The sequence below is a fragment of the Perca flavescens genome, chromosome 5 (assembly GCF_004354835.1).
Source record: "Perca flavescens isolate YP-PL-M2 chromosome 5, PFLA_1.0, whole genome shotgun sequence".
NCBI classification, from domain to species: Eukaryota; Metazoa; Chordata; class Actinopteri; order Perciformes; family Percidae; genus Perca; species Perca flavescens.
Genome location: NC_041335.1, coordinates 548,689 through 562,275, shown reverse-complemented (window position 1 = coordinate 562,275; position 13,587 = coordinate 548,689). Strand labels below are relative to the sequence as shown.

The 13,587-nt window shown below is 44.0% G+C and overlaps 1 protein-coding gene across 1 annotated transcript in view; it reads left to right on the top strand.

The window, feature by feature from the left end:
• LOC114555323 (putative ankyrin repeat domain-containing protein 31) overlaps positions 1-13,587 on the top strand; it is a 35,821-nt gene that overhangs the window by 15,011 nt on the left and 7,223 nt on the right. Inside the window, exons 4-6 of the mRNA XM_028577636.1 lie at positions 9,152-9,310; positions 9,444-9,583; positions 10,881-11,052. Coding sequence (XP_028433437.1) covers positions 9,152-9,310; positions 9,444-9,583; positions 10,881-11,052 — 471 coding nt within the window. The remainder of the gene's footprint in view (positions 1-9,151; positions 9,311-9,443; positions 9,584-10,880; positions 11,053-13,587) is intronic.

Sequence of the window (13,587 nt, the reverse complement as noted above, 5' to 3'; positions counted from 1 at the left end):
GACTTGAGTCACTGACCTCGCCAGACTGTCCAACGGCCGATTATCGTCTTGGTGTGTCTCGGGCTTAAGACAGTGTAGAGACCACCCCCCCTCTTGGGAATCTGTCCACTGTGATTTCCATGCTTCCCATTTTGGAAATGCAGGGTTTCCGCCTCTCAAAAGTTCATTCAATTTTTTTAACTGACCATTGATCAATCTGAAATGAAGACAGATTCGGCAACTGCATGGCCTATTTCTCGCATAAAAATGTTTTCAGAAACACATTACAGGGAATTATTTTCGTAAAATAAAAGATTGCATTCCAAACGAGCCGTCATTATAGTCTGTTTTGAAATCGGGGAGCAAGTTGCGCTGGAAAACAACACCCGTTTTCCAGCGCATTCCTGACAAACGTATACTTGTCTACTTACAATGGGAAATGAGTCCATCTATCATTAGCAGATTTTTCCATTCAAAAACTTGCATATGGGGCGGCCTCTAGTTCACCCAGTAAGAGCGTTCGCCCCATGTTGGCTTAGTCCTGCAGCGGCCTGGGTTCGAATCCGACCTGCGGCCCTTTGCTGCGTGTCATGCCCCATCTGTCTCCCCCTTTCACGTCTTTCCACTGTCACTGTAATAAAGGGAAAAAGCCCCAAACAATAATCTTAAAAAAAAAAAAAAAAAAAAAAACTTGCATATATGCGCTAATGTTTGGTGGGAAAAGGTCTTAAGAAACGAGACTGACTTGTGATTCTTATTCAGCTTATTTAGCTTGTTCAGCTGCTATAACTAAACAAAACAACAAAAAATATCTAAATCAGCCTTTTATCGACAGATATTGCTCATTGATGATCGACAATCAGATAAGAGGCTAAAAACGTGATCGGGGCATTTGTAGTTTCTTGTTAACCAAAAATCATACCTCTGTACCTCTGAGACACGATAGATATCTACATTTTTTCCAAGAAGTTGGCTAAATGTTATGGTTAGGACAGAACGGACCCAAATGCAGAGCTCAGCACAAGATACTTTTGGGAAAAATGGGAAAGAGGATGGGGGAAGTGGGAAGGTGGATGCCAGGGAGGAGAGGGCTGGAGCTGGGAACAGAGACACGGAGAGACCGGGGCTGAGAGATCGACAGGGGAAGCACTGAAGCGCGGAGTGGCGAGAGCTGGGGCAGGCTGGTGCAGGAACCGTGAGGGAGGGACTGGATGGAGGAGCCAGCTGACTGGACGCTGGGTGACGGGAAGGGTAGCAACTGAAACAAGAAGACAAAAAACGGGTTACAAAAGCACAGGCAGGAACACACACAGGATAGTATCTAGGAGCTTGAGGCATATGTCACCAATGAGACAGGAGCAACGATCAAGCGAAGATGGTGAGTCAAACCGGGGTTGATATACTGGGCTTGATTGAAGTTGATGACCGGCTGGTGTGTACGGTGGGAGGAGTGGTAGTGAGGAGGCGAGCAGGTGTGCGCAATCAGCTGGCTGGCACAGGCAGGAGGGGAGGGGGGAAACAGAGGGAGACAGAGCCAACACAAACTGACAGCAAAATATATGAGGAAAAAAAAAATAAAAAACAGACAATCACAGCCAGCCGGACTCCAACCATCACACGACCGTTCCTCAGGACCATACCCGGCCCAGTCCACCAGGTACCGGTAACCCTGACCTCTACGTCGCACATCCAGGAGGTGTCGCACGGTGTAGGCCGGGTGGCCGTCGATGAGGCGTGGAGAGAGAGAGGACTGGTGGAGGACTGGTGGAGACTGGTTTGACTTGGGAGACATGGAAAACCGGGTGAACCTTCGTGTGTGGTGGGAGTGTAAGCTTGACGGTGGTGGGGTTCAGAACCGACTCAATGGGATAGGGACCCACAAACCGGGGGGCGAGTTTCTTGGAAGTAGACTGAAGGGGAAAATCCCGGGAAGACAGCCACACCCTCTGACCAGTTCGGTAGGAGGGAGCGGGGATACAATGGCGGTCTGCCAGGCGTTTATTCTGGGCGGCTGTGCGTTGGAGAGCAGCCATAGCCTCCCTCCACACTCGACGACACCATCTGAGATGGGCCTGGACCGATGTAACTGCCACTTCCTCCTCCAAGGACGGGAACAGCGGAGGCTGGAACCCCATGGCGCACATAAACGGAGACATCCCAGTGGCAGCGCTGATGAGGGAGTTGTGGGCGTACTCGACCCAGGGGAGGTAGGAACTCCATGAGGTTGGATTGCGGTAGGCCACACACCGGAGGGCTGCCCCCAGGTCCTGGTTGGCCCGCTCGGTCTGCCCGTTGGTCTGGGGGTGATAGCCGGAAGACAAGCTGGTGGTGGCACCGAGCGCTTGGCAGAAGGATTTCCACACTTGGGAAGAGAACTGGAAATATTAATAACAAAAAGGTATCAAATGACAGGAATAACTGAACTGGCCCATATTTAAGAATATACTGTATTTCTGTTAACAGAACACAAAATAAACAATATATAAATTTAGCAGGGTGCTACATTCTCCCCCCACCAAAAAAATGGTCATGCCCTCATGACATGTCTAACACCGTATATCTCATACGAAAAAAAATAAACACATTTTCTTAAAAGATTGTGTTAGCATATTATTAACATTCCCTTTAACCTATCCACTTGTAAAAATAGCTTTTGCTACACTGTCTAGTCTCTCAGCTATTTCGTCTGATGTCTGTATTTCAGTGTCTCTATCTCGTCTCACAATCTCTGCGTCACATTTTGTACCACATGGTCACCCTCCTCCACTGCAGCAGGTTCTTCAGCTGTCTCATTCGTTTCTGGGTTACTTGTAAAAACAGCCAGATCCAAATCCAGATTGAATGGCTAACCGTGATCAAGGTTTTGAGGTTCTGATCCTGACAACTCTCGTGGTACATAATAGTCATGCCATACACCCATCTCATCATCTTCAGAGTCAAATGTGGCCTCCATCTTATCATCCTGTTCATGCGCTGGTAAGCAAGGAGTATCATAGTTCTCTTTTCTCTTTTCTTTGAGCCGTCTGCTTGCTCTCCTTCGTTTCGGGGGCTCCTTGTTGATCTCAGGCCGCAGCTGCACTTCCCTTCCGATTGGCAGAATGTGATTGCGGTGCAGTATCTTTTCAGAGCCTTGTCCACTCTCTGGCTTCAGTTTGAACACGGGCAAACCAGACAGTTGACTCTCCACAATGTAAGGAGTATTTTTCCCTCGATCAGCAAACTTGTGCTTCCATTGTAGACCAATGTTTCGGATCAAGACCCTGTCCCCAGAATTTAATGGACAGAAACAAACTCTCTGATCATAGCGTTGCTTGTTCCCTTCATTTTTCTTCTCTGCCATACCCCCAGCCAACTGATAGGCAGCTTGGAGCTCACGTTTCATTTTTTTTACATACCTCAAGTAGGATTTTGTGGAGGTGCCATCACTTGAGACCCCGAATGTCACGTCTACTGGCAGCCTGGCTTCCCGTCCAAACATTAGAAAATATGGAGAATAGCCTTTTGACTCATTCACTGTGCAATTGTACGCATGTACAAGATGGCTGAGGTGTTTACTCCATTTACTTTTGTCTTGTGTTTCCAAGGTTCCAAGCATGTCAAGGAGAGTTCTGTTGAAATGCTCAGGCTGTGGATCACCCTGAGGGTGGTAGGGAGTGGTTCTGGATTTCTTTATGCCAAGCATGCTCAACAGTTCATGGATGAGGCGACTTTCGAAATCCCTGCCTTGATCTGAGTGCACCCTTCTTGGCAAACCATAGTGGACAAAGTACTGTTCCCACAGAACCTTAGTGACAGTCGATGCCTTTTGATCTTTAGTTGCAAAAGCTTGAGCATATCTCGTGTAGTGATCTGTAACTACGAGCACATTGCAGATATTTCTGGAGTCAGGCTCAATCGTCAGAAAATCCATACAGACGAGATCCATCGGTCCATCACTATTAAGATGTGATAACTCAGCAACTCTCTTAGGCAGCGTCTTTCTCTGAACACACCTCGGACATTTCTTACAGTACCTTTCAATCTGAACTTTAATGCGGGGCCAGTAAAACCTCTCTCGTATCAGGCCGTATGTCTTGTCAAACCCCAAATGGCCCAATTGGTCATGCAACGACTGGAGCACAGTTGTTCTGAACTCTTGTGGGAGCAACAGCTGCCGCCGAGCTGGTTTGTTTGGTGGATGGCTCATTCTATACAACACAGAGTCTCTGACCATTAGCTTCCCCCACTCTTTTAACACCAGTGATACATCAGGATGTTTCTCTTTATTGGCGTGGTTGGCACTTTTCTCCAATGCACGGGTCTTTCTGCTGAGAATTTGAGATTTCTGCTGCGTTCAATTTGGGCAACTGCTGAGAGTTCAGAAATGATAGGTTGCAATAGGCTCTGGGCACCGCACCTTTGGATGAGCCCATGAGATCTACAGCTCTGTACCGGCGACAACGAGGTACTCTGACTTTGGACATGTGACAGACAGCTTGGATTGTGGGGGCAAGCAGTGTTTCCTTCTCCTCATGAGGAGCATTGTGGTTTGCATGAGGGCGCCGTGACAATGCATCCGCATCCACGTTCTGCCCGGTTGCATCCAGTTTAGCTGTAGTTAAGACATACGTTAATGGATTGTTATCAGTGTGGACCTCAAATTTGACTCCATAGAGGTAATCATGCAACTTGTTGACAACAGCCCATTTCAAAGCCAGAAACTCAAGCTTATGCGTGGGATACTTCTTCTCTGCTGGAGAGAGGCTTCTGGTGACAAAAGCAACTGGGCGCAAACCTTCTCCCTGATCCTGATCTATAGGTCTATCATCTGTCACACGAATGTGTGTTGTGTGCTCTTTGCACAACCCACATCAAACTCACTGCAGGAGAAAACCTCTTTTCTCTCGATCATCTTTTGACACAGTCGCTCCTTCCACTCAGGAGGCACAGGAGAGTCACCAAAGTTGAAAGAGGACGGGGACAATTGAGGTGTTGGCAGCTTAGGGCCCTCCTTTTCAAGGACTATATTTATTACATCTACAGGGAATAGATGAGCAATAGGAATTCCACGTTTTAATGTCACATTATGACTGGACACATTTCTCATGGTGACTGTGATGTGACAACATTGAACAGCAGTGGACTTTTCAACAACAGGCATGACTAGAAGCTCTTCAGGGAAACAATCCTCTTCTGGACGGTCTATAAGAACAGTTTGGCTAGAGAGACCTCCAGGAAACTTTGGAATACCAACAACTGTTGCAACGCCGCCAGGTGGCAGAGTGAAAGGCTTGTCTCTTGTGAACCAGACTGTTCCTCTTTTTGTCTCAGCTGTCGGTCAGGAGTCTCCCGAAACTTCTCATAAGCTTCCTTTATTACTGGATGAACAGACAGGGTGTTAAGAAAATCGTCTCCTCCATGTGTTTTACATGCATGGAACAGTCTTCGAACTATAGAGGTGTTTGTGCCAACCACAATGGAAACATCCCCTGTTATAACTGGATCTGGACACACAAGCACAAGTGTTTCTATGGTCTCAGCTACTCCAACCACATCTCCAGTAAACTCAAACTTCAAGCACATATAACCATTATATGGATACTCCTTTGCGCTGAGGCCCCAAATCTCCAGGCACTCAATAGGGGTCAAAGGCAGGTGCTTTAGATACTTGTCATAAAAGGAGCGATACAGTATGGTAACTTGGGACCCGCTATTAAGTAAAGCTTTGGCGTAAATGCCCTCAATTTGTACTGAGACAATAGAGCTAGGTCCAACTAAATCCTCTGGCAGGTTAGCCTGGTTTTTCTGGTGTCACACGTTGTGGAACGTATCTTCTCCGGAGCGTCAGGCCGTTCCTTTACTGAGCCCCTGGAAAGTTTCCCGTCGGCTGTTTTATTTTCAAGAGACGCTTGTTAACTTTTCTGAGATTTTCTGGGTTTTGACACTCCCGCTGGAAATGACCATCTTCATCACATCTGTAGCAAAAGACATCAGCGCGATACTGAGGTTTGGGAGCTCTCTCCTTCACACGTGCATATGAGTTTCCAGTAGCTTTCTGGTTGAGGTTCTGGTCTACCTGCTGCGCCACACTTGCTGATGCAGTCACAGAGGCAGAAAGGAGGCGTGCAACATCAGTCTTGAGACCTTGAAATTCTTTCCTTAGACTCTCTATTGCAGGATCTTGCAGGACTGGCGCAGGCTCTGGCAGTACAGGTACAACTGAGGCTGTAGCACACTCTGCACGCTTACCAATAGTGAAAGATTCAACCTTCTTTACATTTGGTCTTTCAAGGATCATCTCCTCTTCTTCTCTCACATCCCGAAGCAACTCAGTAAAGCTGGGAGGAGGCTTGAGTTTGTGAGTCAGTCTTATGCGAAGGGCTACGAGATCATGAGGCAGAGAGCCTCTAGCAACTTGATCAATGCGCACTCGATTCATGTCAATCACTTCAATTCCACCTTTTACGATGGACTGCATGCAATAGCTTGTCTAATCTGAGTAAGTAGGCTGATAATTTCTCACCATCTTGCTGGAATGTATTACGAAACCGTACCATGAGATCAGCTGCACTGTCTGTGGTTCCAAAAGCTGTTTCAAGGGCTTTAATTTAATTTTAATTGGCAGTGGCCTGGGGATTAGTGACTCTCAAACCTCTGACAATATCTGCTGCTGGTCCTTTAAGACTCTCAGCTACTCTCTGTCTCTTGACAACATCAGAACACTGCCACTCATCTAACATGTGGGTGGTCTGTTCCGCCCAAGCATCATACTCCTCTTCTCCATGTGGAGTGGGTCTCATACCTGAGAACATGCGTAGCTTGCGATAGCCCGGTCCATCTGCAGGTGTGGCTTGACATTTTTCAACTAGTGAGGAGATGGCATTCACCAGCTTTGTGTTCAGGTCTGGAGCGGTGGGTGGAGCAGAAGCAGAGGTTAGTAAGCCTGTGACGTCAGCTAGTGTCTTCCCTTCATTTGCTAAGAATGACAGCAACTTGGACTGGAAGTCTCCTTCATCAGTTACATGAACACTCTGGCTCTCAGTAACAGTCACTATCCAAGGTCCAGACTCATCTCCAGCTAGTAACTGTTCAGGTATGTCCGTCTTAGTCATATCATTAATAGTTTTGACTAAAACTAACTGGCTTTTACTGAAGTGTTCTACACAACGTCCTCTTATTTTACAGGGACCGAAAACTTTAGCCTCATCCAGTACCTTATACATAGTCTCATCAGTAATACCAAGGGAAACCTTACTAAGTACAAATGCTTTCCTTGCATCAATACCTTTGTCTTCACACCATTTGATAATCAGTTCTGACTCCATGTTATATTAGCTTTTTTTTTTTTTTTTTTTTCCAACATGCTCACACACAAAACAAAAGTAAACCACATCCCGGACGAGCCCCCACGTGTAGCCCCCCTACTCAATTCCACTTGTTTTAGGATTTATCATGTGCATGGGGAATGAATTGGTGAGAGGTTACTAGAATTTAAAGTTAGGATGTATCCACAGCAACTAAAAAAAATTCCGGGCATGCGACTCTGCTAAAGTGTAGAGAGGCCTGGTTAGCTTAAAGATAGCTATACTGTGTTTGTTTTATTTTTGTTTTTTTGTTGTTGTTTTTTTACTATGAGCATACAACTCCCATGCACATACATTTAACCACTATAACCCTTATTTGCAGAAATAAAAATAAAATCACATTTCAATCACACACACTTAAACATCAGACCACAAAGATTGAATGCTATATACAAGATGTATTTATATTTATTTCCAGAACCAGGTGACTTAACCTTTCAAAATGTCCTCATAGTCCAAATGAAATGACTAAACAATACTCAGTTTTGTGGTACCACAACGTTGGCGCGCTTGTTGGAGCTCAGTAGAAATCTTTCCAGAGAATACTGTCTGTACTCACGGTTCCTTGGTAACAGGAAGATTATAGTGACCGTCTATCCAAACCCTTCTGTCCAGTGATGAGATATGCAATGAGGAAACCTGTCGTGAAACTCCGTCCGTCCATGTACAAAACACAGACACCTCCGGCCTGCAGCGCGAATCCTGAGCACATCTATGGCAGCCACATGGGTGGCAGCATCTGACGCACACTAGCCAAAAGTTCCCAAAATCTAATGAGCTTAACTATATCTTGTCCAAATATGTCAATTTAATTTGTGTTCACAATGTCCATACTTACTCAGAAACTTGGTGGTGAAGTGGGTTTCTGGGTATGTAGTAGCAGTTCGCACATGGCTATGGCGTTAGCTAAATCAGCTAAATCTCCGTGGTCGATTTAACCGGCTCCAAACAAAACTCACTCTCCCGTTTCAAGAGGGCTACACACTGACAAAAAACAAGAAAAAGAATTCCCCCCCGGCTCTTAACTTGACCAGTAATGTAATCAATCGTGCAGAACTTACAACTAGCTCGTAGCTATCTCAGATTTTTTTCCGTCACTCTCTTTTTCCAAAGAGGTTTTTCCAAGGTTGCCAAACTGCGCTCTGGATGGCGATGATTGGATAATCAACAAAACTGACACCTGGCCACCCAATACAAAATAAAATGACAGAGGGTTCAAAGGTTACTCACACAGGAAATATTTCAACAACAACAATATTAATAACAAAAAGGTATTAAATGACAGGAACAACTGAACTGGCCCATATTTAAGAATATACTGTATTTCTGTTAACAGAACACAAAATAAACAATATATAAATTTAGCAGGGTGCTACATTTAAAAAGACTCACACTGACCTGAAATGGAAACAACTACTTTAAAAGCATGCTGCAAATCCGAATCAAGGCCATTAATAACTGAAATAATTAGAAGTTTTTGTGAAATGACAAGATAAAGCGACATGTTGTTATGACAAGAAGTTACTTGTAAAAACTGAAAAATTTTGCATCTGGTAATAACAAGAAAATGTCCGAATAATATGTATATGGTCACTGTAATTGAAAGTACTTTCCCCTCTGATAAGTTGTGTTTTATCCAGATTTGATTCATATTTAAAGCAACTGGACTCAAGATTAAGCCCCGTGCAACACCTTTTGTTACGGTTAAAAACTCTGTCTGAATTGTAGCGTCGCAATGTTACAGATTTTTGTCTTCGAAAAGTGTCAAAATCCATAAGTAAATTGTGTTGGATCTATTCCTATTTTGATTTTATTCATCTTCAAAGCAGCAAAGGCTTCGCAATGTCTGAAATTCATCAAGAAGCAACTTAACAAGCGATATGCAAAGGGAGATAATCTTCTGCACAAAGCATGCAAGAAAAATGATCTGGAACAAGTCAAAATGCTGATTCAGGCTGGGATAAGTGTCAACATGAGTAGTTATGCAGGTTTGTCACAGCTTAGAAACTTGTTTATTTTCACTTTATCACTTCTGTATTCTGACATATCTGTAACTAATGAAACAATAACTGTCAAACACAAAACTCACTCTTCTCAGTAAATGTTAACTTAAATTGTCAGGCTGGACAGCCCTTCATGAGGCTTCTCTGGGTGACGAGGCAGTGGTTAAGGAGCTGCTGAAGGCTGGAGCCAATGTCAACGCAAGAAGCTTTGATGGTGTCACAACCCTAAATGATGCTGTTATGTCTGGAAACTATCAGGTGATCAAGAAACTCTAAATAAGACTTTTACCATGTAGAGTATAGTTTTCAGCAACACTTTCCACATGTCCATAGAGAACCAAAGTACTAGCATCCCTCTCACACTAGCCTCTTTGTCTGAATGTTATTTCTTGTCTTCGTGAAAAGCATGTCCCTGGGGTTTACTAAGTCATTTGTTTAAATATTGTTTTTATGTTACAAATATGGTTTTAAATTGAGGTTTTCTTAAAGAAGTTGGAGTTTCACATAAAAAACTAAACTGATTAGAAAAATGAACACTCATGAACAAACATCAGCGTGATCAGAACTACCCAAATTGACAGAAACTGTCTTTTGGGAAATATTTATTTGAAGTGTAGTTAGATTTTTTCGTTTGGTCCATGTTCCATCCACCAGTCTGGCTTTGCCAGACCTTCCTCCACAGCGCTGCGGAGGAAGGTCTGGCTAGTCCAAACAGCATTCCTGGATTGGAGAAAAACGTGCTCTGGTTTATTGGAATTTCTCTAAACCAATCATAATCGTCTTGGGCAGTGCTAAGCGCCAGATGGAGCAACGGTGCCTCTGCTGAATAGCCTCGGGAAGGAACTTGTTTTGACGGAACATGGATCAAGAGTTGTTGTGCAACAGAAAACTGGTTGGACAGATAGTCTAGCTAGCTGTCTGGATTTACCCTGCAGAGATCTGAGGAGCAGTTAACCATAGTCCTCAGGAGTCCACCAGAGTTTAGAACTCCAACACAAAGAAAGAGGAAGGGGACGGACATCTGGCCGAAATGAGTGAAATCTGGCGGAATTTCTGGCAGCAACGGAGCAATCCCAAAAGTGGAGACTACTGCAGCCAGCAACCAGGGGGCGATCCAGATGGGTTGGTTTTACTTATACAGTCTATGCAATAACCCCTGGAACACATTCAATCTCCGTTTTGCTCCGGTTTTTGTCTTTAACGACATGTTTCCTCTGAATGTTGTAAAATGGCTTTGAGATTAGGTTTCTCTCGCACACACCAGGGTGTTCACTCACCCCCGTTTCAGTTATAAAAAACGTGTTGTGTTTGTCGGGTCTGAATGCGGCCCTGGTTTAAACTAGTGAAAGATCACATGACTGCAGTGTGGTCTGCCACTTTTTTTTACTTTGAAGATGACAATATAGTTGACAGTTGTGAAATCAGCTGTGGTTTTGTTGATCACTTACCGGATTTTGTGATGAAAAAGCTATGATTCATCTGCCTTGTTACACCGCTGATGTGGAACACAGAATCATTGTCTGACAAGCTGTTGTGAAATGCATGTGTGTTGTAGGTAGTGAAGCTTCTCCTCCAGCATGGGGCCAACCCCAGTGACAGGACTGTCGGTGGCCGGAGTTCACTGGACATGGCAGAGGACGAGACTATGAAAGAGCTGCTCTCTTTCCCAGGACCTTCTGTTATACATGAGCTGCCTCGTGAGGCGCCTACACATCAAGAACAACCAGGTGAGTAGCTCACATTTTCCATACTAAACTTCAGGAATCAGTCTCTGCAGAACAAATGTCATGTGAACCTTTAAATCTAACATACAGACACTATGATTCATAGTAAATAGTCTCAGCGCTGCAACAGCAGTGCAGCAGATGCATTTTGCAACCATAGCTCTTCACTTTCCTGGAGCAGAGGACCTTATTAACCTGTGGAATAAGGTTGGCGTGTCTATTTTTTCGCTAAGAGGAAACTCAACAAAAAGCCATTTGCCAACACTATCAAACAAAAGCCAGATACTTGATAGGTGAAATAATCAAGCCTGCATGTACTCAAATGTATTTTCATATTTCATATGTTCTATAATGTGTTATTATGATCGAGGAAGAAGATCACAGTGAGGCTAAGAGGCCCCGTGCGTGCGATGGTGGCATCTGGTTCAGATGTTTAAGTTAATAACAAATTAGAGTAACTAATTGACTAACTGAGTAACAAATGGCCTTTGGAAGGGGCTACAGGATGTTTGAGTCTATTAGAGTAGGGGGACCTGTCAGTATTAGGATGAGATCATGAATAAGGGTTTCCTGATGGGTGGCCCCAGAAAGTATAAAATGTATGTTCAATTCTAAGATCGGGAGACACTTTGGGTACATGCAGCTTGTGTGTGTACACAGGGTTATCTCCTTTGTTCAATATTGAATAAAGCTGCCTATAATCTGAAATCATCGTAGTTGTCATATGTGAACATCTCCATCATCCATTTCCAGAGAGTTCAATCTCTCAATACTATATAGTATTAAGTTTAAAGTATACATTTTTTTATTTATTGGGAGCAATTTCACAGGCAACATTACAGTTCCATGTAAGAGAGAGGGCTTCCATTCTTTCATTTTTTATCCCTCCCACAGTCCCACCCCACCCGAGAGAGAACAATTCTCAAGGTAACTCCAAAATTGACAGCATAATATACACAAAACAGATACACAAATAAATAAATAAGGACAATACTGAAATAAATAAATAGATGAAATAAAAATGTTTAAAAAAAAAATTGATAAATAAAATAAAATAGTGAGGTTGGAAAGAAAAAATAAATTAAAGCTGAGAGTAGCTATGGACGGGCCCTCGCGCCTCGGCGCTCATCGGGGTTACCGGCGGACTCCGCTCCTTGCGACCGTGCATTTGCGCGGCGCTCAGACGCCGCAAATTGTCACAGATGAAAAGGGAACTCCCCGCCGAGTTCAACGATACCTCACACAAGACTCTACGTCATACGGTTCATTAGCTGTGAAAAGGGGCGGGGCTTAAGCATAGGGGGCGGGTCAAACCATCACCAATGAAGAAAGAAGTCTATGCTGAGTTCAATGATACCTCACACAAGGGTATACCTTAAAAAGTTCAAATTTTATGAAAGGGGGCGGGGCTTAAGCATAGGGGGCGGGTCAAACCATGACCAATCAAAAACTAAGTCTCTGCTGAGTTCAATGACACCTCACACGAGACTCTACCTTAAACAGTTCAAATGTTATGAAAGGGGGCGTGGCCTGAGTAAGTGGTCATATTATAGGGGGCGGCTCAGTATCACATGTAGACCACACATTCTGAGTTTCATGTAAATCTTCATGTAAAGTTTCAGGATGATGTTTGTCATATAAGGCGCATTTCCTGTGGCCAGGTGGGGGCGTTATGACCAAAAGTCAATTTTGGCCTGTAGGTGTCCTCAGGCCTGGACCCTTGTCAATTGTGAGAAATTTCGGGCAGATACAACAACGTACACTCAAGTTACAACAACTTCTTTGTTCATCGCTAAACACTCAAAATGGCCGCCACGCCACGCCCACATCGTATGACGAAAAGTTTTTCTTTTAATAACTTTTCATCGTTAAGGTGTTGGGATGGTACAGACCAAGTTTGAAGTCCATCGGATTAAATCTCTAGGAGGAGTTCGTTAAAGTATAGCACCTTGACTTTTAGGCCTACTTCCTGTTGCCACTAGGGGGCGCTATGACTTTAAGTAAATATCAGCCTTTATTTGTCCTCAGGGTTGGACTCTTATGAATCCTGAAAAGTTTCACGTACACTCGAGTTACACCCACTTCCTGTTTCGGCGGCGAAATGCACAAAATGGCCGCCCCACCACGGCCACGCCCTATGACGAAAAGTTTTTCTTTTAACAACTTTTCATCTTTAACATCTTAAGATGGCACAGACCGAGTTTGAAGTTGATCCGATGAAATCTCTAGGAGGAGTTTGTTAAAGTACGACATGTGGAAATGGCCAAAATCACACTAATTTTGAACATTTAATTAAAAATGGCGGACTTCCTGTTGGGTTTAGGCTATGGCTCTAATGACGTTTTTTGTACATCTTGACATGTTACATATGTGTACCAAGTTTCGTGAGTCTACGTTAAACGCACTGCAGGGGCTCAATTTTCTTAACTTTCTAGGGGGCGCTAGCGAGCCATTTTTGTGCGCCTATTCCCGAAACCCTTAAAATACGTAAATTTTCACCAGACTTGATGCGACCGCCAAATTTGGTGAGTTTTTGAA